Below are 20,930 nucleotides of genomic sequence, written 5' to 3'. Positions count from 1 at the left end.
TGTAAGTCCAGTTTTGCCAGCACCATCTATTGAAAAGAAACTGTGCTTTCCCTGTTGAATGGTCTTGGCATCCTTATAAAAAATCATTTGACCATATATGTAAGGGTTTATTTCTGTGCTGTCTATTTTATTGGTCAATATGTCTGTCATTATGCAAATACCACACTGGTTTGATTGCTGTAGCTTAATAGTAAGTTTTGAAATCAGGATGTGTGAGTCCTCCAACTTTGTTCTTCTTTTTCAACATAGTTTCAGCTATTCATGATTCCTTACAATTCCATATGAATTTGAGGTTTGGCTGTTGCATTTCTGCAAGAAAGGCTTTGAAATATTGATAGGAAGCACATCAAATCTGCAGCTTAATTGGGGTAGTATTGCCAGTTTAACAATATTAAGTCTTTCAACACAAGAAAATGGGATGTCTTCCATTTATTTGTATCTTTTAAAATTTCTTTAAAAAAGAGAGAGAGAGAGAGAAGGAAACAAACCATAAGAGACTCTTAATGTTAGAGAACAAACTGAGGGTTGATGGAGGGAGATGGGTGGGGGATGGGCTAGATGGGTGATGAGTATTAAGGAGGGTACTTGTTAGGATGAACACTGGGTGTTGTATGTAAATGATGAATCACTGAATTCTCCTCCTGAAACCAATATTGCATTGTATGTTAACTAATTAGAATTTAAATAAAAATTTAAAAGGAAAAAAACCAAATAAAACAATTTCTTTCAGTGTTTTGTAGTATTCATTGTGTGAGTCTTTCACTATCATGGTTACATTTATGCCTAAGTATTTTATCCTTTTTGATGCTATTATAAATGAAATTATTTTCTTAATTTCCTTTTCAGATTGTTCTTCAATAGTGTATAGAAATATAACTGACTTGTGCCTGTTAATCTTTTATCCTGACATTTTACTGAATTTGTTTATTAGCTCTTATTGTGTGTGTATTCTATAGGATTTTCCATATATAAATCATATTATCTGTGAATAGAAAGTTTTACTCCTTATTTCCAATTTAGATGGCTTTTATTTCTTTTTCTTGTCTAATTGCTCTAGTTAGAACTTCCAGTACAGTGTTGAATAGAAGTGGTGAAAGTGAGCATCCTTGTCTTATTCCTGATCTATAAGGAGTAAAGCTTTCAGTCTTTTACCATTGGATAGGAAGTTAGCAGTGAGTGTTTCATAAATAAATAAATGTTTTTTATCATGTTGAGGAAGTTCCCTTCTAATCCTAGAGTGTTTGAATTATCAAATGTTTTTTCTCTATCAATTGAGAGGATCTTGTGGTTTTTTATCTTAATTTATTAAGGAGATGTGTTACCCTGATTGATTTTCATAAGTTGAACCACCCTTATGTTCCTTGGGCAAACCCTGCTTAGTCATGGTGTATAATCCTTTTAATATGCTGTTGGATTTGGCTTGCTAGTATTTATTTCATTGAGAATTTTTGCATCTATATTCATAATGGATATCTACCTGTATTTTTCTTTTCTTTTCTTTGGCTTTGGTATCAGGGTAATCCTGGCCTCATGGAATGAGTTGGGAAGTGTTCTTTCCTGATCTATTTTTTAGATGAATTTGAGGCCAATTGTGTTAGTTATCCAAATGTTTGTTAGAATTCAAAAGGGAGGGGCGCCTGGGTGGCTCAGTCGTTAAGCATCTGCCTTTGGCTCAGGTCATGATCTCAGAGTTCTGGGATTGAGCCCCACATCGGGCTCCCTGCTCGGTGGGAAGCCTGCTTCTCCCTCTCCCACTCCCCTGCTTGTGTTCACTCTCTCGCTGTTTCTCTCTCTGTCAAATAAATAAATAAAATCTTAAAAAAAAAAAAAAAAGAATTCAAAAGGGAAACCATCTGGTCCTGGGTTTTTCTTTGTGGAAAGTTTTTTGATTACTGATTCATTTTTTTTTTTTTTTACTTGTTAGAGGCTTATTCAGATTTTATATTTCTTCTTCAGTCAGTTTTGGTAGTTTGTGTGTTTCTAGGAATTAATCCATTTCATTTAGATTATCTAATTTGTTGATGTACAGTTCATAATAACTTCTTATAATCCTTTCTAGTTTTGTAAGATCAGTAGTAATGTCCCACTTTCATATTTTATTTTAGTAATTTAAGTCTTCTTTCCTTTTTCTTAGTCTAACTAAAGATTAGTCAGCCTTATTGGTCTTTTCAGAGAGCCAACAGTTTTTGGTTATTTCTCTATATTACCTTCTATTTTCTATTTATCTTCATTCTACTGAGAATGATTTCCGTCCCTCTACTAGTTTTGGGTTTAGATTGTTCTTGTTTTGCTAGTGTAAAGTTCGGTTAGGTTATTGATTTGAGCTCTTTCTTCTCTCTTAATGCTATACATCTTCCTCTGAGTACTCTTCTCAATGTATCCCATAAGTTTTGGTATTTGGGGTTGTTTTGTTTTCATTAATGTCAAAGTATTTCCCAATTTTTTTTTTGTGATTCCTTCTTTGACCCATTGACCGTTTAAGAATGTATCGCTTAATTTCTTAATTTATGAGTTTTCCAAATTTCTTTCTGTTAGTGATTTCTAATTTTGTTCCAATGTTGTTAAAGAAAATATTTTGTATGATTTCATTCTTTTTTAATTTACTGGGACTTTTTGATGGGTGAGTATATAGTTTATGCTGGAGAATGGTCCATGTGCACTTCAGAAGAATGTGTATTCTGCTATAGTTGAGTTAAATGATCTATCCATGTCTCTTAGGTTAGTTGACTTAAAGTGTTCTTTAAATTGTCTATTTTCTTGTTCATCTTTTTTATAGTTGTTCTGTCTGTTATTGAAAATAGAATGTTGAAATCTCCAACTAGAATTAGAATAGAATTTTCTGTTTCTCCCTTCAATTCTGTCAGTTTTTGCTTCATATAGTTAGAAGCTGTATTGTCATATTGCATATATATTCATACTTGTTATATTTCTAGTGAGAATTACCCTGTTTTTGATATATAATGCTTTATTTGTCTCCTGAAATAAGTTTTTACTTAAAGTATATTTTTGTTTGGTATTAGCCACACCTGTTCATTTTTGGTTACTATTTGCTTGGAGTTTATTTCTATCCTTTTACTTGCAACCTAGTTGTATCTTTGAGTCTCCTGTAGAGAGCATATAGTTAGATCATGGGTTGATTTTTTCTTTTCCATTTTGCCAATCTCTGACTTTTGTTGAAGATTTTAATCCATTTACATTTACAAGTAATTACTATTAAGGACTTACTTCTTCCATTTTGTTATTGGTTTTCCATAAATCTTACATTTTTTTGTTCCTCAATTCCTCCATTGTTGACTTTTGTTTTTATTCTTTTTATGTGTGTTGGTGTATGGTGTGATGCTTAATTTTGTTCCAACTTGACGAGGATAAGGGGGAAACAGTATTTTGGGGTGTGTCTGTGAGTGTGTTCCTGGAAGAGATTAGCATTTGATTCAGTAGACTGAGTAAATAGATCCATCTTCACCAATGGGGGTGGGCATCATCCAATCTACTGAAGGCCTGAATAAAACAAAAAAAGCAAAGGAAAAGTGAATTCCTTCTCTCTCTTCTTGAGGTGGAAAGGCCATTTCTTCCTGCCCTCAGACATCAGAGCTCCTGGTTCTTGGGTCTTTGGACTCTAGGACTTACACAGCAGCCTCCTGGTTCTTAGGCCTTTGGCCTTGGACTAAGAATTATACCATTGGTTCCCTTGGTTCTGAGGTCTTTGGACTCAGATTAAATTATACTACTGGATTTCCTGGCTCTGCAGCTTGTAGACAGCAGACTGTGGGACTTCTTGGTCTCTATAATCACAGGAACCAACTCCTGTAATAAATTTTCTCTGATATATATCCATATATATCCTATATATATATACTGTTTCTGGAGAGCCCTAATTAATACATACTTTTTTAAATTATTTTATTTATTTGTTTTGTTTTAGAGAGAGAGGGAGAGAGAGAGTGGGGGAGGGGCAGAGGGAGACAGAGAATCTCAAGCAGACTCCATGCTGAGCGTGGAGCCCGACATGGGGCTCAATCTCATGACCTGAGCCAAAATCAAGAGCCAGACACTTAACCACCTGAGCCACCCAGGTGCCCTACATACAATTTTGATTCCCTTCTTATTTCCTTTTCTATATAGTTTTTAGTTATTTTCTTAGTAGTTGGTCTGGGTATTACAATAACAATCTAGCTTGAATTAATACAAACTTATCTTCAAAAGTCTGCAAAATCTCTGCTCCTATACAAACTCATCCCCCCTACCATGTTTTGTTGTCAAAAACTACATCTTTATGCATCATGTGCCCAATTAACATAGATTTATAATTATTATTTTATGTATTTGTCTTTTAAATCATATAGGAAAAAAACCAGAGGAGTTGAAAATATAATTATGCTGGTTTATATTTACTTATATAGTTACCTTTACAGTGTTTTTTATTTCTTCATATAGTTTCAAGTTACTGTCTAGGATTCTTCCATTTCAATTTAAGGCACTTTAGCATTTCTTTTGCAGCAGGTCTACTAGTGACAAACTCCCTCAGCTTTTATTTATCTTGGAATGTCTTGACTTCTCTCTTATTTTTGAAAGATAAATTCGCTTAATATAGAATTCTTTGTTGGAGAGTTTTGTTTTTGTTTTTTTAGCACTTTAAATATGTCATTCTGCTGCCTTCCAGCCTCCATGATATTTTATGAGAAATTGGCTGTTAATCTTATTAAGGATCCCTTTATGTGATGAACCACTTTTGTTGCTTTCAAGATTCTCTTTCTGTCTTTGACTTTCAACAATTGTATTATAATGTGTCTCGTTGTAGATCTCTTTGAATTTATCTTATCTAGAGATTGTTGAGCTTCTTAAAGTTATATAAATTTAAAGAGTTTTTGGCAATTATTCCTTCAAATACTCTTTCTGCTCCTTTCTCTCTTGTCCTTCCCAAGGGCAACTTCCCAACTCCCATTGAGTTTATCTTGGCATGCTTGATGGAGTCCCACATGTAACTGAGGCTCTATTAATTTTTCTTTGTTCTTTTTTCTTCCCGTTCCTCAGAGTGGATAATCTTAACTGGCCTGTCTTGAATTTTGCTGATTCTTTTTCCTGACTGTTCAGATCTGCTGTTGAATTTTTCATGTCATTTATTATACTTTTCAACTCTAAAATTTCTAGTTGGCTTATTTTATACTTTTTACTTCTTCATCGATATTCCCTGTTTGGTAGGAGATTGTTTTCCTGGTTTCCTTTAGTTATTCATTCCTAGTTTCCTTAGTACTTTGGGCATAATTAGGACAGTTGATTTAAAGATCTTTATCTAGTAAGTCCAATAGCTGGAGTTCCTCAGGAATAGTTTTTCTTCATTTCTTTTTTCTTTGAGTGCTTCATAACCTTTTGCTGAAAACTGAACATTTTAATATTATAATGTGGTAACTCTGGAAATCAAATTCTTCCCTCTCTCCAGGGTTTGTTTTTGTTGCTCATAGTTTGTAGTTGTTTAGTGACTTTCCCAGACTACTGTTATAAAGACTACTTTCTTTGTCATGTGTGGTCATAAAGTCTCTGGTTAACTTAGTGGTCAACTAGTGAAATTTGACAGACTTCTTAAATACCTGGAGCCAAAAAAACAAAAAACACTCTCTCAGTCTTTGCAGATTAACTGTGTTGAGGTACACTCCTTCAGTGCTTTTAGCCAGGCTGTTTACATCTCTGCTTTGTCTTTCATGTCTCACATGTGCAGAGACCAAAGGTCGGCCAGATGTGAAAGACTAGGGTGTTCTCAAGCTTTTTCTAAACACGGTTCCAACCCTGGGCATGCATGTGCCCCTTTCGATTCCCTAGTATATGTGGAAACTTTCAAAGTCTTTATTCCCCCATGTATTTTTCCCCCAGCATCATCTTCTTAGGTTTTTTTCATTTCTGCACTGTGTGCCTGTCTGTTATCCCTTGCACCAGGAGGTTGTGTCTCATATTTCCTTTTAAATGATTTTGAGAGATGCTGTCCAGGAGAAAGTTCCAAGGTGGGTGAAACAAAAGGAAGCCCCTTAGCCAGTCCTTCAGGGAATCTCCAGACATGTCAAACCATGTAATCACAGTTACTTGAGGGAAAAGTCCATAATACCCTCTCTGGTATCAGCAAACCACACCAGGAACATGGGGAGCCATCCCCACAGATGCCACCAAGCTGGGGAGTGAGGGATAGGAAGTGAGTAAGTTAAAACACCACAGTACTCTCTTACCAAAATAGAGCAGTTTCTTTCCTCATTAAGCATTCCCCCGACTGTGGTAAATTTTTAAGTTAGTTTTCAGAGCTCTGATAAAGTTGATTCTGACAGTTTTTGCCAGCTTAATTGTTGCTTTAGTGAAGGGACATAGATTTGGAGTTCTCTACTTTGCCATTTTCGGCAATGTCAGTCTTATATTTGTATAATTTTAAAAATCATTTTTGGGGCACCTGGGTGGCTCGGTTGGGCAGCCAACTCTTGATTTCAACTTGGGTCATGATCTCAGGGTCATGGGATCAGGCCCCACGTAGGGCTCTGTGCACAGCAGGGAGTCTGCTTGAGGATTCTCTCCCTCTCCTCCTGCCTCTCCTCCTGCTTACACACACACTCTCTCTCTCTCAAATAAATGGATGAATCTTTTAAAAAATCACTCTTATAATTTTCTGTGAATTGTGTTTTCACTTACTTTGTTCATATTTTGCTGGGTTATTAACTTTTCCTAATTTATTTACAGTTTTTTACATAGTAGGGAAATGAACCACTTGTCTGTGATGGGAGTTTCATAAACATATTTCCCAGTTTGTCATTTGTCATTTGTTTTTGTAATGGTTTTGCCACTCAGGTTTTTTCATTTTTCTTTTGTGTAGTTAAATTTATCAGTCTTTTTCTACTGTGACTTCTGGACTTTGGAGTCCTAATTATCAGAGGCTTTCCCTATAAAACTATAAAATGATTCATTCCTATTTTCTACTAGAATGTTTATGGCTTAATTTTCTCACATTTAAATTCTTGATCCATTTTGGATTTATCTTAACTTAGTAAGTTGTGATTTATAAATCTAACCTTCTTCTCCCAAGATGTTCATGTTCTTGAAGAAGAGATATTCTTAAGTTTAGCAAGTGTTTATTAGTATTAGGTAGCTTCTGTGAAAATATGAGTAGTTAAATTACTGGCATTGCTCTTGTTTTAGGATGACCTGGTTTTTAATCCTAGCCCTTGTCATTTAATCACTATATGAACAAGGGCAACCCATTCACCCAGTGGGAATTTTCTGTTTTCCAATCTGTAAACAGTGATAATAGTTTCTGCCCAGGCTATCACAGGGGATTATTACAAAATTAGCCAAGACCGTGTCTATGCCAGGGACTGTGGATGCATACAATGCTAACCACAATGTAAGGCAGTAGTAATTATAAGAATAAAATCATAGCAGCACTTTATATTTGAATGGTGCTCATTCCCATCTAATTACAACATTGAGACAACCCAGTGCAGTGTCTGGCACATAGTAGGTACCTGATTAGTATTTGCATATTTTTTGAATCTCTTGAATCTTTACTATTTGCCAAGAACTACAATTTATTTCACTGAGCAAAACAGTCCAAACTCATGAACTCATGAAATTTATGTTCTGTTGGGATAGAGAAGTACAATAATCAAAATAAGTAAAATGTATAGTATGTTAGCTAATGAGCAGTGCTAAGGAGAAAAACAGTCAGGGACAGGGGAAGAGTATTGAGGGTTGAGAGATGCAATTCCAAATAGGACAGTCAGAGAAAGCCACTCTGAGAAGGTGACATTTGCACAAAGACATAAAGGAGGTGGGAAGGAAAGTGAGTTGTGTGGCTGCCTGGGGGAAGAGCCAGGCAGGCAGAAGGAACAGCAAGAGCAAAGGCCCTGAGGTTGGAGGAAAAGCAGAGGCTAGAGCAGCTGAACACAATAAACAAAGGTGAGAGTATTGGAGAGTAAGAGAGGGCAAGGGGCTGAGGAAGGAGGCCAGATCGTGTACAGCCTGGAAGGGCATCATAGGGAGTTAGGCTTTTATTCTGTGAAAGATGGAATGCCACTGGAGGGTTTCAAAGAGAATAGTGACATGACGTGACTTGGGTTCTAACAGGAGCCAGGATCCCTCAGTCTGCTGTGTGCAGAATAGATTGAAGAGGGGCCAGGGAAGAAAGCAGAGTGCCATTAGGAGGCCCTTGCAGGCATCCAAGCAAGAAATGATGGTGGCTTGGGCCATGTCAGTAGGAGTGGGGGAGCAGGAAAGTGAGTGGATTCTAGATCATTCTTGAATGTAGAGCAGACAGGCTTCCTGGTAACTTGGATGGGATGTGGGGTGTCAGAGAAAGAAAGGGGTTCAGGATGCTCCAAAGTTTTTGTTGGATGGATAAAGGAGTCACCAGTTTTGTACCTGAGGAAACTGAGGCATACAGAGGTGAGGGGGCCCCATCCAAGGCCTGAGCACTGGCCCACTGAGCACTGGCCCACTTGTTCCTCATTGCAGAGGAAAGTCTGGAGAGGTGCGCAGCCCTACCAGGTGGGCAGCCTCGCCCTCCGACTGCCCGCTGGTGCTGCGGAAGCTCATTCGCAAGGAAGACATCCGGGCTGGCTGCAGGTGCATGGTGAAGGCACCCTTGGTAACCGACGTGGAGCTGGAACGCTTCCTGTCCGCACCCCGAGACCCCAGCCAGGTACTGGTGTTTGGGATAGTCTCAAGCCAGAACCCCACCAGCACCGCACAGCTCCAGTGGCTGCTCGACATACTCCACAGTCACCGGCAGCAGGGCCGCGCCTCGCCCTGCATCCAGGTTGGTCCAGTGCCCAGCTTGGGAGGCCCCAAGGAAAGACCCGCCCCCCACCAGGGGCACTAGGACTGACTGAGCATCTGGCTGAGAGGCTGCCCTTTGGCCTCAGCACATGGGCCCCCTTTCACTTCCTTTACTCCCTGGGGCCTTTGCGCACACTCTTCAAAACACCGTCTGCCATGTTTTGCCTCTCTTCTCTCTCTCTGACTCATCCTCCTGTCCGGAGACGAATGTCACCACATCAAAGTGGGTGCTTTTTCTGACCCTGAGATCTTTTCTGCCATTTTCATCCAGAGCACTCCCCATAGCGTGTGGTTATGTATTGGTGTGAGTACTTGGAGCAGAGATGGACTCCCCAATGGATACTCAGGACTCAAGAATGTTCATAGGCTGTGGCTGAGTACCTACTGTGTGCTGGCCCCATGCCAGGACCCGAGGGGCTCCCAGCATGGTGGGGCAACAGCTATAGCAATCCTGAGCAGGGCCATGAAAGGCCAGCTCCGGGGGGTTCAGGAGCTGGGAGCAGGGCCTGCCACCTCCAGAGAGTCAGAGAGAGTCTCCCAGGATGAGAGGGTTTGGGCAGGTGGGTGAGTGTTCCCGTCAGAGGCAGCAGCCTATGCAAAGGTGGTCAGGGAAAGGGGCGCTTGAGGTCCCTGTTCATTGTGGTTGAAGTCTCAAGGATCTGTCAGGGGCACACAGAACACCCCCTGGTCCTGTCCTGCCTGCAGGGTCGTTTCTGAGTCTCATCATCATCCTCCCTCAGTAACCTTCCCTGGCAAGGTTAGCACAGTTCAGGGGTGACCCCATCCCCACTCCAACTGGAGCAGAGGATGCCATATGAGCACATCAGCTTTGTGTCTACCTGGTGACTTCTTTCAAATCCACTTGGCCCTATGCCCTCTCTGTTCCACTATCTGCCCCTTCTCCCTTTACTGCAGTCCCGACTTCCAAGTTTTTGTATCTGCCCTGGGGGATACCCTCTCCAGCTCTCCTCCCAGGAGCATGACCTCCCTGACCCCATGTGCCCACCCTTGTGCCTGCACTCCAGCCAGTGCCCGGAGCTTGGCAGTGGAACCCTTCTCATCAGACACCAAAAGCCTTTTTACTAGTCTTGTACATCCAAGCTGTGTATTCTAGAGTCACCCCCAATTTACATAGACTTAGTGAACACTTATTGAGTCCTGCCCTGTGCTCATCGGTGTATAGACATAGGATCCCTGCCCACATGGGAACTTAGAGGTGACTTTAGTTTACCTCAAGGCTATTAATTTTTCATTAATAGTTATCTGTAAGCATAAGATGCATGGCAGTCCAGCCCAGCTGTGAGTAGCATGAATGGGGACAGGACCTGACCTTGAATCTGAGGTAGGAGTGGGCAGTGGGATTTGAGGAGTGTGGAGGACAGATCTGGAGGGAGGTGTCAGGTTTCACAGTAACTCTGGTTTCACCATTCCAGTGGGTGTGATTAAGGCAGAAATGTTCCTTAACATTGTCTTGCTCCGAAAGCTAGAACTCCAGATACAGTTCTGGATTTCACATTTTAAATAGAAACATCAGGCAGGACAGCTGGAGGCACCTGGAATAAAAGGCAGATAAAACCAGAAAACATTATACGTTTGCTATTTTAATGGATTTGTAGCATCCAGAAAGAAGGAAGGGAAAGAGACCACCTTTACTCTGGATTGACCAGGCCCCACCTTGAGATGTAGGTTTGATTCAGGTCCCAGCACTGGGTCTAATGACAGGGAGGTATCCAGAGGACAGCCAGCAGTGGTAGAGGGTGGAGGAATCCTGAAAATGGGTACACCCATGAATATGGTATACCTTCACATCTCCAACATGGCTTCTTCCAGGCAGAGGGAACAGTCAAGTCCTGCAGACCCTAGAGGGTGGAGCTGGTGGCTGTCACGTGGTGGGGGGGCAGTCACCTCCATGACAACCTGCACCAGCAGAAGGCCCTAGATGGACCTAGATGATCATGGCAATGGTCATGGGAGGTGTGCATGCGGGGGCTGAACAGCCTGTTGAGCAGGAGTTGGGAGGCCGTGTTGAATGGGGCTCTAGGACTCCACGGAACCTGGTCAGCCTGAGAATGCAGGAATCTGAGTGCATCCTCTTGGCATAGGACTGATGGGCACTTACTTCTGTCTTGGCAGTGCCGGCATGACCCATACCGCCTGCTGCGGTATGACCTGGACAGCTCTCTGCAGAAGGACCCACCCCTGCTGGTGAAGAAGTATGCTGTGGTGCCAGGGATGGTTCTGGTGAGCTGGGGCCAAGGGGGGGACTCACCGCCAATTGCCTGCCAACAGCCCCTATCTCCCACAGCTCCTGCCTTTGTGGAATCACAGATATGGAAGGGAGAAAGAGAGAGGGTCTGTGAGATCTGAGGCCCAGAGAGCAGAAGGCCTGACTGAGAGTCACCCAGCTTATAGAGTCAGGGCTGGAGTCCAGTCTCCTGTTCCCAGCCTGACCCCATCCATCCCTCATCCTGGAAGACTCAAGGGAGCAGGGCACACCTAACCTAGAGAACAAAATTCTCTTCATCTGGTTGTTTTGCTTTGTTTTGTTTTAGAGATTGATTGATTGATTATAGAGAGAGAAAGAGTGTGAGTGGGAGAGGGGCAGGGGGAGAGGGAGAGAGAGAATCCTCAAGCAGACTCCCCACTGAGTGTGGAGCCCCATGCAGGGCTCGATCCCAGGACCCTGAGATCATGACCTGAGCCGAAATTAAGAGTTGGACATTTAACTTACTGAGCCACCCAGGCACCCCCCTCTTCATCTGTTTCTAAGTAACTTTTTACTAAAAACAGGGCATTGTAAAAAAATATATATTCATTGTAGAAAGTTTAGAATATACAATTTAGAGGGGTGCCTGGGTGGCTCAGTTCGTTAAGCATCTGCCTTCGGCTCAGGTTGTGATCTCAGGGCCCTGGGATCAAGCCCCGCATCGGACTCCTGGCTCAGCAGGGAGCCTGCTTCTCCCTCTGCCTGCCACTTCCCCTCCTTCTCTCTCTCTCTCTCTCTCTCTCTCTCTCTGTGTGTGTGTGTCAAATAAATAAATAAATAAAATCTTAAAAAAAAAAGAATATACAATTTAGAAAATAATGACTTCTCCATATTACCCAGATTGCCTCATTTGTTCACGCAGCATGTACTGGGCACCTGCTAGATTCGGCACAGTTGGAAGCTCTGGGGCACACCCCTGCTAACATTTTGGCCTCTGGCTCTTTCAGTCTTTTTTCTGACTTTGGGGGTCATGCTTTTTTAAATTGTTATTTTAACCACTGCATAAGAATCTGACATTTGATTTCTCTACCTGTGAGCCTTTTGTTGGACATTTAGGTTATTTCCATGTTGGCTGGGCGGGGTTAGAGAGGACATACCAAATAACACTCCAACAGGTATCCTTGCACAAGAATCTTTGGACCTGGGTCTACTTGCCGGGGACTGACACTAGAGGGCGGGGGTTCAGAGAGCGGTAGGACAAGATCTCTGCCCTCCCGAGGCCCCCACCCCATGGGGCCGGCTTACCAGTGCGTAGGGGTAAGTGGGCCAGTCAGCTGTAGGTGCGGGGCCTCTGAGCAGGAAGAAACCCGTCCGGCCCCAGGGCTCTGGAGCCCTTGTGTGTGAAGTGGCATCTGAGCCGGTGGGCCAGCAGGGGGCAAAGGTTGGGATGGTGGGGCTGCCATCTGACTTGGGAGGACTCGATGGGCAACAGGCTTGGCCACACTTCCCTGGGCGGCGTGGGGAGGGCAGCGTCCTTCCCCCCACTGCTGAAACCATCAGAGAAAGCCCTGGCTTCCAGCACAAGCTCTGAGAGCCCATGGCACTGGCCTGAGATTCAGTGCCGGTGTTCTGAGGGCCTCTCCCGCCATGTCCTTCCTGTGTGTCTACAGATGTTCGCAGGGGGGAAGCTCCTTTTTGGTGGCTGCATTTTGAATGGATATGGCTTTAGCAAGCAGAATCTGCTGAAACAGATCTTCCAGGCTCGACAAGACTGCAAGATGGGCTACTTCCTGCCAGACAACTACAAATTTAGGTAAAACAGGAAAAACTCGGGATGCAGGGGCAGGCATGGGGTGGAAGGAGACCTTGCTCTGGAAGGGACACTGGTGGGGAAAGAAGCTGGCAGCAAGCAGACTTCACAGGTGGCAAGGGGGAATGAGGCCATATTGTTGGTTTCTCTGGGACACAAGTTGGGGGAAAGGTCCCAGTTGGAGAAAGGGGGACATGGGATGGTTTGCACAGTGCTGGTTTCTGGGGCGGGGAGGATCATGAAGACAGGTTTGGGTAGGGGTCCTAGGGACACCTCCACCTTTTTCCCCATCATACCCCACCCCATCCTGTGTGTAATTCCAGTCCTGCTTCTCTGTTTACCAGCAGGGCCATGTAGACAAACCAAGGGTTCCTCAGGAAGTGAGCTCAGGCCCTTGTGAAGGGAAGTGGGGTGGTGCTGGCTTAAGGCTGCCTCTTGGCCACTGAGTGCAGGTTTTTCAACCAGGTGACGCCCATCCATTGAGTGCCTCCCAGGCCCAGCTTGGGTGAGATGAACAAAGGTTGGTCTCTTGGCTCAAGAAGCATGCAGCCTGGTCCAGGGAAGGAGCCCACGGTTTATGACATTGCTGGAGGCTATGTTAGGAGTGGATTCTGGAGTGCCTGGGCTGTACAGTGCAGTGTAAACCTTACTGGGTCAGGGGTCCCAAGACGAGGCTGGAGCCCCAACTCTGCTCTTTATAAGCCAGGGGATCATTTGCCTCCCTAATCCTCATTGTCTTCACCTTTAAAGTGAGGATGGTAAATCCCACCTCTTATGAAAGTGTGTTTGCCGAAGTGCCGTATAAACCACAATGAGGAATAAACACACGTACAAAGCATTGCCTGCCTGCACACAGGGGCTCCCTCTGCCTGTACCCCCAGCACGCTGAGTCCAGACAGCAACCCCAGCCCACTCCCACCAGGCCCTCAGCTTTCTAGGAGTCCTGATGCCAATTTCTCCCCAGTGCACTGAGTTTGACCTATGCCAGAATGTCTGCCTGACCCTAAACAGGTTCCTCTAGAAGGAACCATAGAGGTCACACCCTGACCCCAGCATCCTGGACCGCTTAGTGGGGAAGGCAGGAGCCCCAGGAGCCCAGGGACATCAGGAAGGGCAGATGCTGCCAGGTGCAGAGAAGAAAGTCATTGAGACCCCACCGCCAGAGACTCAAGGAGGGCTTGGGGGTCCTTCAAGACCAGCTAGCTCATTGACAGTCCCAGGGAAAAAGGGAAATGGAGGCTCTGGGTCTGCTCAGGTTCAAGAAAGAACTATGCCAAAAACAGAGGGGATGGGGAGGATGCCATCCAGAAGGCCCAAACTGAAGATAAGTGGAGGCCACTGGCAGATGCCAAAGACAGCAAGCAAAGGCATTTTCAGAGACATTTAATGGATGGGGTGCTTGTGGGTGTGGTAGATGGGGAGTGAGAGAGGCCAAAACTAGTTACAAGGAGATGTAGCTCTTTATTTGGCTGCCACTGTCCTTACAAGGACCGTTTACCGTCTCTGCCTCAGCGGCTTTGTCTGTAAAGCAAGAATGAGCAGAGTTTTCATTGCCCTGGGTTGTGTGGATTAGATGAGTCAGGTAGGTGAGAAATTCTAGCACATCACTAACATTTATTGAGAGGTTATAAGTTACAGTTGTTAGTGCTGTTACTATTGCTAAAATGAATTCTAGGCTCCTAATTTGTTACATACAAGGGTTCTGAAAGGACTTCAAGCTTACAACAGGTTTCAGTAAGTTTTTGAAAAATGGTGGGGAGAGAATCAGCAAACTACCCACACACAAACACAGACACACACACAGATGCACATACAGACACGCACACAGACACACTGAGACACACAAACACATAGATGCACACACAGACAAAAACACACACAGACACACCCATGCATGCACAGTGCAGGTTTTCGAAAGTGGAAGGGGAAGGACTCCTGAGATTATAAACCAGTAGGACTCCTCTTAATTCTAGAATGGCCTATTAGGTTGGCAGTTTGAAAGCACTTAGAGAAAAAAAGGAATGGAATTTGACAAGAAAATGTTGCCATAACAACAGCTCTTTTGTCTACATCTGTGAAAGGAACCACCTCAAGCTCAGTGATGTAAAACCACACAGCCGTTTCCTATTATTGTCTCTGAGAGTCTGGGGGCTGACGGGGCTCAGCTAGGTAGTGCTTGCTTGGGGTCTCATGTGGTCATGTCAGAAGATGACAGTGGCCAGAGTCATCTCAAAGACTTGCTCATTTCCATGCCTGGCCGTCCATGCAGACTTTCAGCCAGAACACTTACCACCTGGCTTTTCCGTGTGGCCTGGGCTTCCTCAGACATGGTGGGTGGCTCAGTTCCAAAGCGAGTGTCCTGAGATGCAGCCAGGTGGAGCCTGTTTTGCCTCCTGTCAGGTAACGTCACTTTGCACTGCACATGAGTCCCTAGGGCCAGCCCATACTCAAAGGAGGGGAATGAGACCACACCTCTCGATGGGAGGAGTGTCAAAGATTTTTTGGACATGTTCTACAGCCAGCCACTGGTCCGATTCCTCTTCCAGCAGGGTAACTAGAATAGGAGTGAGACATGCTGTCAGCCTAGAATAACTTCAAGGAAGACACTGGGTGAGATCTCTTGATGTCCTTACGAGCAAGATGGATCGATGTGGCTCAGGCAGATGCTTGTTGGGCCAAGTGATCACCAGCAAGTGGTGATCAGCCTGAAGGGCAGACCTCTGTGTTTGGCCTGTCCACTTTTCCTCTAAATATGTAACTTGGACGTGTTCGTGGAAGGCTGACCGATCAGTTATGCCCTAGATGGGGAAGGATGACAGAATGGAGGTTCGCAGGAGGCTCCGCTGCCAAGCAGTGGTTTGGAAGGCCTATGGTCAGTGGATATGGAACATGCCAGCATGACAGAGTGCCATGCTGAAAAACGTCCCAGAAGTCAGCGCTATCGGTGTAGCCCAAGGGAGATGCTCTTCCTGGACTTCTAGTGTTTTCATTTCTGGGTCCTCTGTTACAAGAGGGGGCTGGCAGACAGCCTCACATTCAGAGCTAGTGGGGGGGCGCCCTCACTGTCCCTGGGCTGGAATCATTTCTTCCTTGCCAGAGTAGACTTCCGATCTGCTTGGTTTTGTACAGCTCTACTGGGAGGATTCGAGGCAGGGAGGTGAGAGGGAGAGGAGGAGACAGGTCTGCAGAGTAAATGCAGGGAGGTGGGCAGAGCTGGAGGACAGCTCCAGAAGGCCTGTGCTGCTCACGGGGCACTCAGAGGAGCCAGCCACAGAGACAGCTGTGGGTTGGGAAGGGCTGCAGGTCTCTCTGTACCTGTTAAGGCGGGTGTCCTGCATCACGCGGCCCACCTCCCTTCTCTTTGTGTCCTTTGCTAAGCCCCAGGGCCCGGCACATAGAACCCCCTGGGGACATGTTCACTGAATGATGACCTAGAGCTGATTTTATCCCCGGGAGGCAGAGGCCAGGTCAGACTGAGGAAGGGCTGGTTGACAGAGGGTCTACTGATAACCAGCTGCCATGGTTCTCTGGCCACCCCTCATATACCTTCTGTGAGGGAGGCTCCTCTCCCCGGAAGCAGCCCCCGCTTTTAACCCAAAAGTCACACCCCTCCTACTGCCTGCTTGTGGCTCGTGCTCAACACTGGGGATTTGGAAGTGAACATGATCTCTACCTGCTTTACCTTGGCCAATCCAAAGGCGCAGAAATCGATAAGAAAACGAGTAAAGGGCACTAATCATTAGAGGAATGCAAGTCAAAACCACCGTGTAATACCCCCTCATACCCATTAGGATGGCTACTATCAAAAAAACAAAAACAGCACGTTTTGGTGAGGGTGTGGAGACACTGGAACGCGCGTGCGCTGTGGGCGGGGATGTGACACAGCGTGGCCGCTGTGGAAAACAGTTACAGAGTTACGATTCAACAATTTCACTTGTGAGTAGCTACCTAAAAGAGTTGAAAGTGGGGTTTCGAAGAGATATTTGCACACCTGTGTTCATAGCAGCATTATTCATGATATCCAAGAAGAGGACGCAACCCAAGTGTCCATCAGTGGATAAACGGATAAAAAAAAAAAAAATGTGTTCTGTGCCTACAGTGGAATATTGCTCAGCCTTAAAAAGGAAGGAAATCCTATCACAAGCTACAACATGGACACAACTCAAGGACATTATGCTCAGTGAAATGAGCCAGTCACAAGAGGACAAACACCGCACGATTGCACTTACATGAGGACCATAGAGGAGTCAAATGCACAGACAGATAGGGTGGTGGCTGTCAGGGGCTGGGGAGGGAACAATGGGGAGTTGGTGTTTAATATATATATTTAATATATATGTTATTTGTATATATATGTAATAATATACAGAGTTTCAGTTTGGTAGATGAAAAAGTCTGGAGGTAGATAGTGGTGATGGTTCTACAACAATATGCATGTACTTCACGCCACTAAAGTATGCATTGGAAAATGGATAAATGTTATGTTATGTACTTTTAACCACAACTTAAAAGTGGGGGGTTAGGGAAGATGCTCTGTGGGTGCTTGCAGCTGAGGGAGGGGGAAGGAAAGGGGCTGTTTTCCCCTGTTAGCGAGCTCCCAGGGCGAGGGCTGATTTGGTCTCCAAAGCCCACCCTCCCCGCTCTGGTAACGCCGGTCCCACTCTCCATCCACCCAGGGCCAGGCAGAGGAGACGGTCTCCCCAGTGGCCAGTACGTTTCATTTGTCAACACAGCCCCAGGCCTGGTGGAAGGCCTCACCTGGGGACACTGCTGATGCTCCCCACACCCTGGTCACCCTGACTCTCTCGTCTTGTAACCTGCTATTGGCAGCTCTCACCTAGGGGTCCTTTTCCAGTGCCGCTGGACTCCCATTTCTCCATTTACCTGTGCTTTGAGTCCCTAGGAAGTGCTGAGCTGTGACCCATCCGGGGCTGGGGACAGGAGTAGGAGTCCTTCGCACCACCATGGTGCTCAGGAAGTCTCAAGAGACCCACTCCCAGAATCTGCTTTCCTACCACCTTTGTCCAAACGGGACCAAAGGGGACAGGGGAGACAGCTCAGTCCATACCTCCATTTTTAATTTTTCTAGAGTTTTCAAAATGATGGAAGATGCCCTCCTCTCCCCTCCCCCCTGCTTGTCTCTTGTCCCTAAAATGCCTTGCCCTCAAGCAAGTGGCATAGCAGGGGCTCAGTAAATACGAAGAAACGATGAAACAACAGGGCCTGTCCTGTCTCTGTATCCGTTAGTTTCTTGAGACTGCTGTAACAGTGGTCTACAAACAGAGTGGCTTAAACTGAAATGTATTATGTCATGGTTCTGGAGGCCAGAGACAGAGGCGTAGGCAGGGAAGTGCTAGGGTGCTAGGGAAGGCCTTGCTCCAGGCCAGTCTCCTGGCTTCTGGTAGTTCCTTGGCTTGTGGCAGCATTATTACTCCAGGCTTCACGTGGTGTTCTCCCATCTGTTTATCTGTGTCCACATTACCCGCTTTTTTGAATAAGGACACCAGGTATGTTGAATTAGAGGTCCACCCTACTCTGGTATAACTTCCTCTTGACTCATTACATCTGCAATAACCCTATTTCCAAATAAGGTCACATTCTAGGGTACTGGGGGTTAGGACTCCACCAACCTTTGAGTTTGGGGAGGGGGACACAAGCAGCCCATAAGATTCTACATAATGGCTTATTTCCTTGGCCTCCCGTGCTCTCTCCTTTGCTCACTTTACGGAGCCCTCCTGCCCCACCAGTGGTCAGTGCTGGGTGCACAGGTGTCATTGACATAGAGTCAGGGTGATTCCAACCTTAAATAGAGGCCAGAAAAAACAAACTCCAGGAAGTCTCTGGGTCCCCAGGGGTCAGGCTCTCCCTTTACCCACCCTAGGGAGGAGAAACCCTGCACTCTTTCCTCTGTTGGAGCTGGAATGCTAAACGGCAGCACCAAGCAGGGGCTACTTACTCGGGGCCCCCTCTGGCTGTGCCTCTGCTGAGCCTTGCCCTCCCTTCCCTGCCTCCCCTGCAGCATTCCAACCTATATCCCAGTCCTGGAAGACCCCAACTCAGCCAAGAAAGCAATATCGGCAGACATCCAAGAAAGCTTCTCCTCGTTGGCCATGGGGGACAAGATGGAGGAGTCCCCTCCTGAAACTGAGAAGAAGTAGGCGGCCACCCCAGCCCCAGGGCTGAGGGGCCTTCCTGTGATCAACAGAATGGGCATGGCTCACAGCAGGGCCCCTGGCTTTGCCACAGGCCACAGAGCCCATGTGGGGCTAAGTGGCTTTGGGCAAGTCACTCCCCCCTACCCTGGGCGTGGGTCATCTCCAACCATCCTTGATATCTGGCCCATTTAATCAACACCATGTCTAGCTGGGCAGCAAGCCTGCTCCCCGGAGCTGCAGGCAGTGGTCTGGGTGGTGGAGATTGAGACCTTTTGTAGACTTTGCAGTGAAACCCTACCACCCAGACCCTCAGTCTGAGAAGGGTGGAGACTGCCCACTGTCTCCCTGCAAGAAACCTTCGAGACTTGCCAAAAGTCCACTAACTTGGCCATGTTAACTGAAGCGAATTACGTATTCTGCAAGAGCGTAAAAATCACACAATTCTTCTGAAGATAGAAAAGCAAAATTGTGAGCACCTAGAAAGGTCACAAGTGCCTCTGGGTCCCCCAGGTTGGAGCAACACCAAGAGGGCTTCAGCTGTGCATGGCGGAGGGCCAGGCGCACTTCTGCTCAGGCCAGGGCAGGGCTCTGAGTGCTGTCCACACCAGTTCTCTCCACCCATTTCCCAGCATTTGCTTCTCTCTATTTTGATTTTTAGAGTGAAACCGCCTGAAGTGGATCTGCCTGTTCTCAGCAAAGCCAGGAGCGGCAGTAAGAAGGCGGTCCCCTGGAAAAAACAGGCCTTCAAGAGATGATGCTGCCCCTACGGCTACCCAGAGCTCCAAGCCTGGACACAGCTCCTCTCACATCTACCCCAGCCCTGCCTCCCAAGCCTCCCACCCCCTTTCTCTGAGCCTCTGCATAATAAATAAGCATGCCTCCAGCATCTGGGTGAGGCCATGGGATAGGCTGGCTCCTACAAGGCTGCCCACAGCCCTGCTCTAGGCTGAGTCTGTGGAAACTTGGTTCCTCTGACCCAGAGCTTCCTCTGTGACCAGTTAAATCAGCCAGAAAATCCCACATTCCCAAGGAAACAGATGTCCCACTCCAAGGGGGCCAAGCCAAAGGGTATATTAACCCTGGGGAGGTCGTGGATGAGACTAAATTGTGCCCTCCTACCCTTAACAGGGTGGAAAAGGGCTCTGCTTCTGGCCCAGATGGGTAAGAGGGGATGAGAGCAAAGAGGGAGGAGACAGAGAAGGAGAGGAGGAACAGATGGAAGACAAGATGGAGGGAGAGCTGCAGAGCCACTAAGAAGTGGGCAAGGGGAGGACTGAGGGAGGAGGAAACTAGGGAAGAGGGAGAACAAGGGAAAGGGGCACAGAATGGGATGGAAAAGATGGTTGACAGGCCACGCCCAGGGGCCCTTTGGTGGCACCCTGAACACCAGAGCTCCTGTGGCCCCCAGTGTGTTTATGTCCCCATGTGGCCCCGCCTCAGTACTCTTTGGTGGATTAGACACCCCTTCCTGAGCTGACAGGCCTGAAGAGTCCTTCCCAGCATCAGGGACCCAGAGATGCGCAGCCCCCTCTCCACCTCTCATGTGCTGACTACCCCCCTGGTGGTAGTCACCAGCTCTGGGTCTGTTTGTATGAGGCTCCTGAGAGCCACTTCCCAGAGCAGGGCCTGGACCCCAGAGGGTCTGCCTGGTTCTCCAAACTTGGAAAAGACTTCAGGCCCTGATCTGTGGGCAGTGGTTTGGTGATGTGCTCTACACTTAACTACTTCTGCCCCTTTGGAATAGATGCTTTTTCAATTTGAGTTTTTTGAGGTTTAATTTTTATCCTTTGTATCATTCAAAGGCTTGTTTTGAATTATACATTTATTCCCCTGGAAATGGATTTGAAATGGCATGCTGTGTTCTTAAGCCTGCATCCCTTGATACGTAAGGGCTTGATATTTCCTAGGGGTCCTGGGCATCTAAATACTTTTCCGCTCATACCGCCCCTCTGAG

General features: G+C 45.9%; 1 protein-coding gene across 8 annotated transcripts in view; it reads left to right on the top strand.

The window, feature by feature from the left end:
- Positions 1-20,688, top strand: part of C1H3orf20 (chromosome 1 C3orf20 homolog) — an 88,851-nt gene extending 68,163 nt beyond the window's left edge. For 3 of the 8 annotated variants that reach the window (XM_027584888.2, XM_027584884.2, XM_027584885.2), the window contains 5 exons: positions 8,482-8,785; positions 10,939-11,046; positions 12,682-12,824; positions 18,841-18,975; positions 19,635-20,686. In XM_027584888.2, coding sequence (XP_027440689.1) covers positions 8,482-8,785; positions 10,939-11,046; positions 12,682-12,824; positions 18,841-18,975; positions 19,635-19,731 — 787 coding nt within the window. In that variant the 3' untranslated portion in view covers positions 19,732-20,686. Of the gene's footprint in view, positions 1-8,481; positions 8,786-10,938; positions 11,047-12,681; positions 12,825-18,840; positions 18,976-19,634 lie in introns of all 8 variants that reach the window. The other 5 variants (XM_027584886.2, XM_027584890.2, XM_027584887.2 and 2 more) reach the window with 4 other exon arrangements.
- Positions 20,689-20,930: the final 242 nt, after the last annotated feature.

Source organism: Zalophus californianus, chromosome 1 (assembly GCF_009762305.2).
Source record: "Zalophus californianus isolate mZalCal1 chromosome 1, mZalCal1.pri.v2, whole genome shotgun sequence".
In the NCBI taxonomy this organism is placed as follows: domain Eukaryota; kingdom Metazoa; phylum Chordata; class Mammalia; order Carnivora; family Otariidae; genus Zalophus; species Zalophus californianus.
This window is presented reverse-complemented; position numbering and strand designations above follow the sequence as displayed.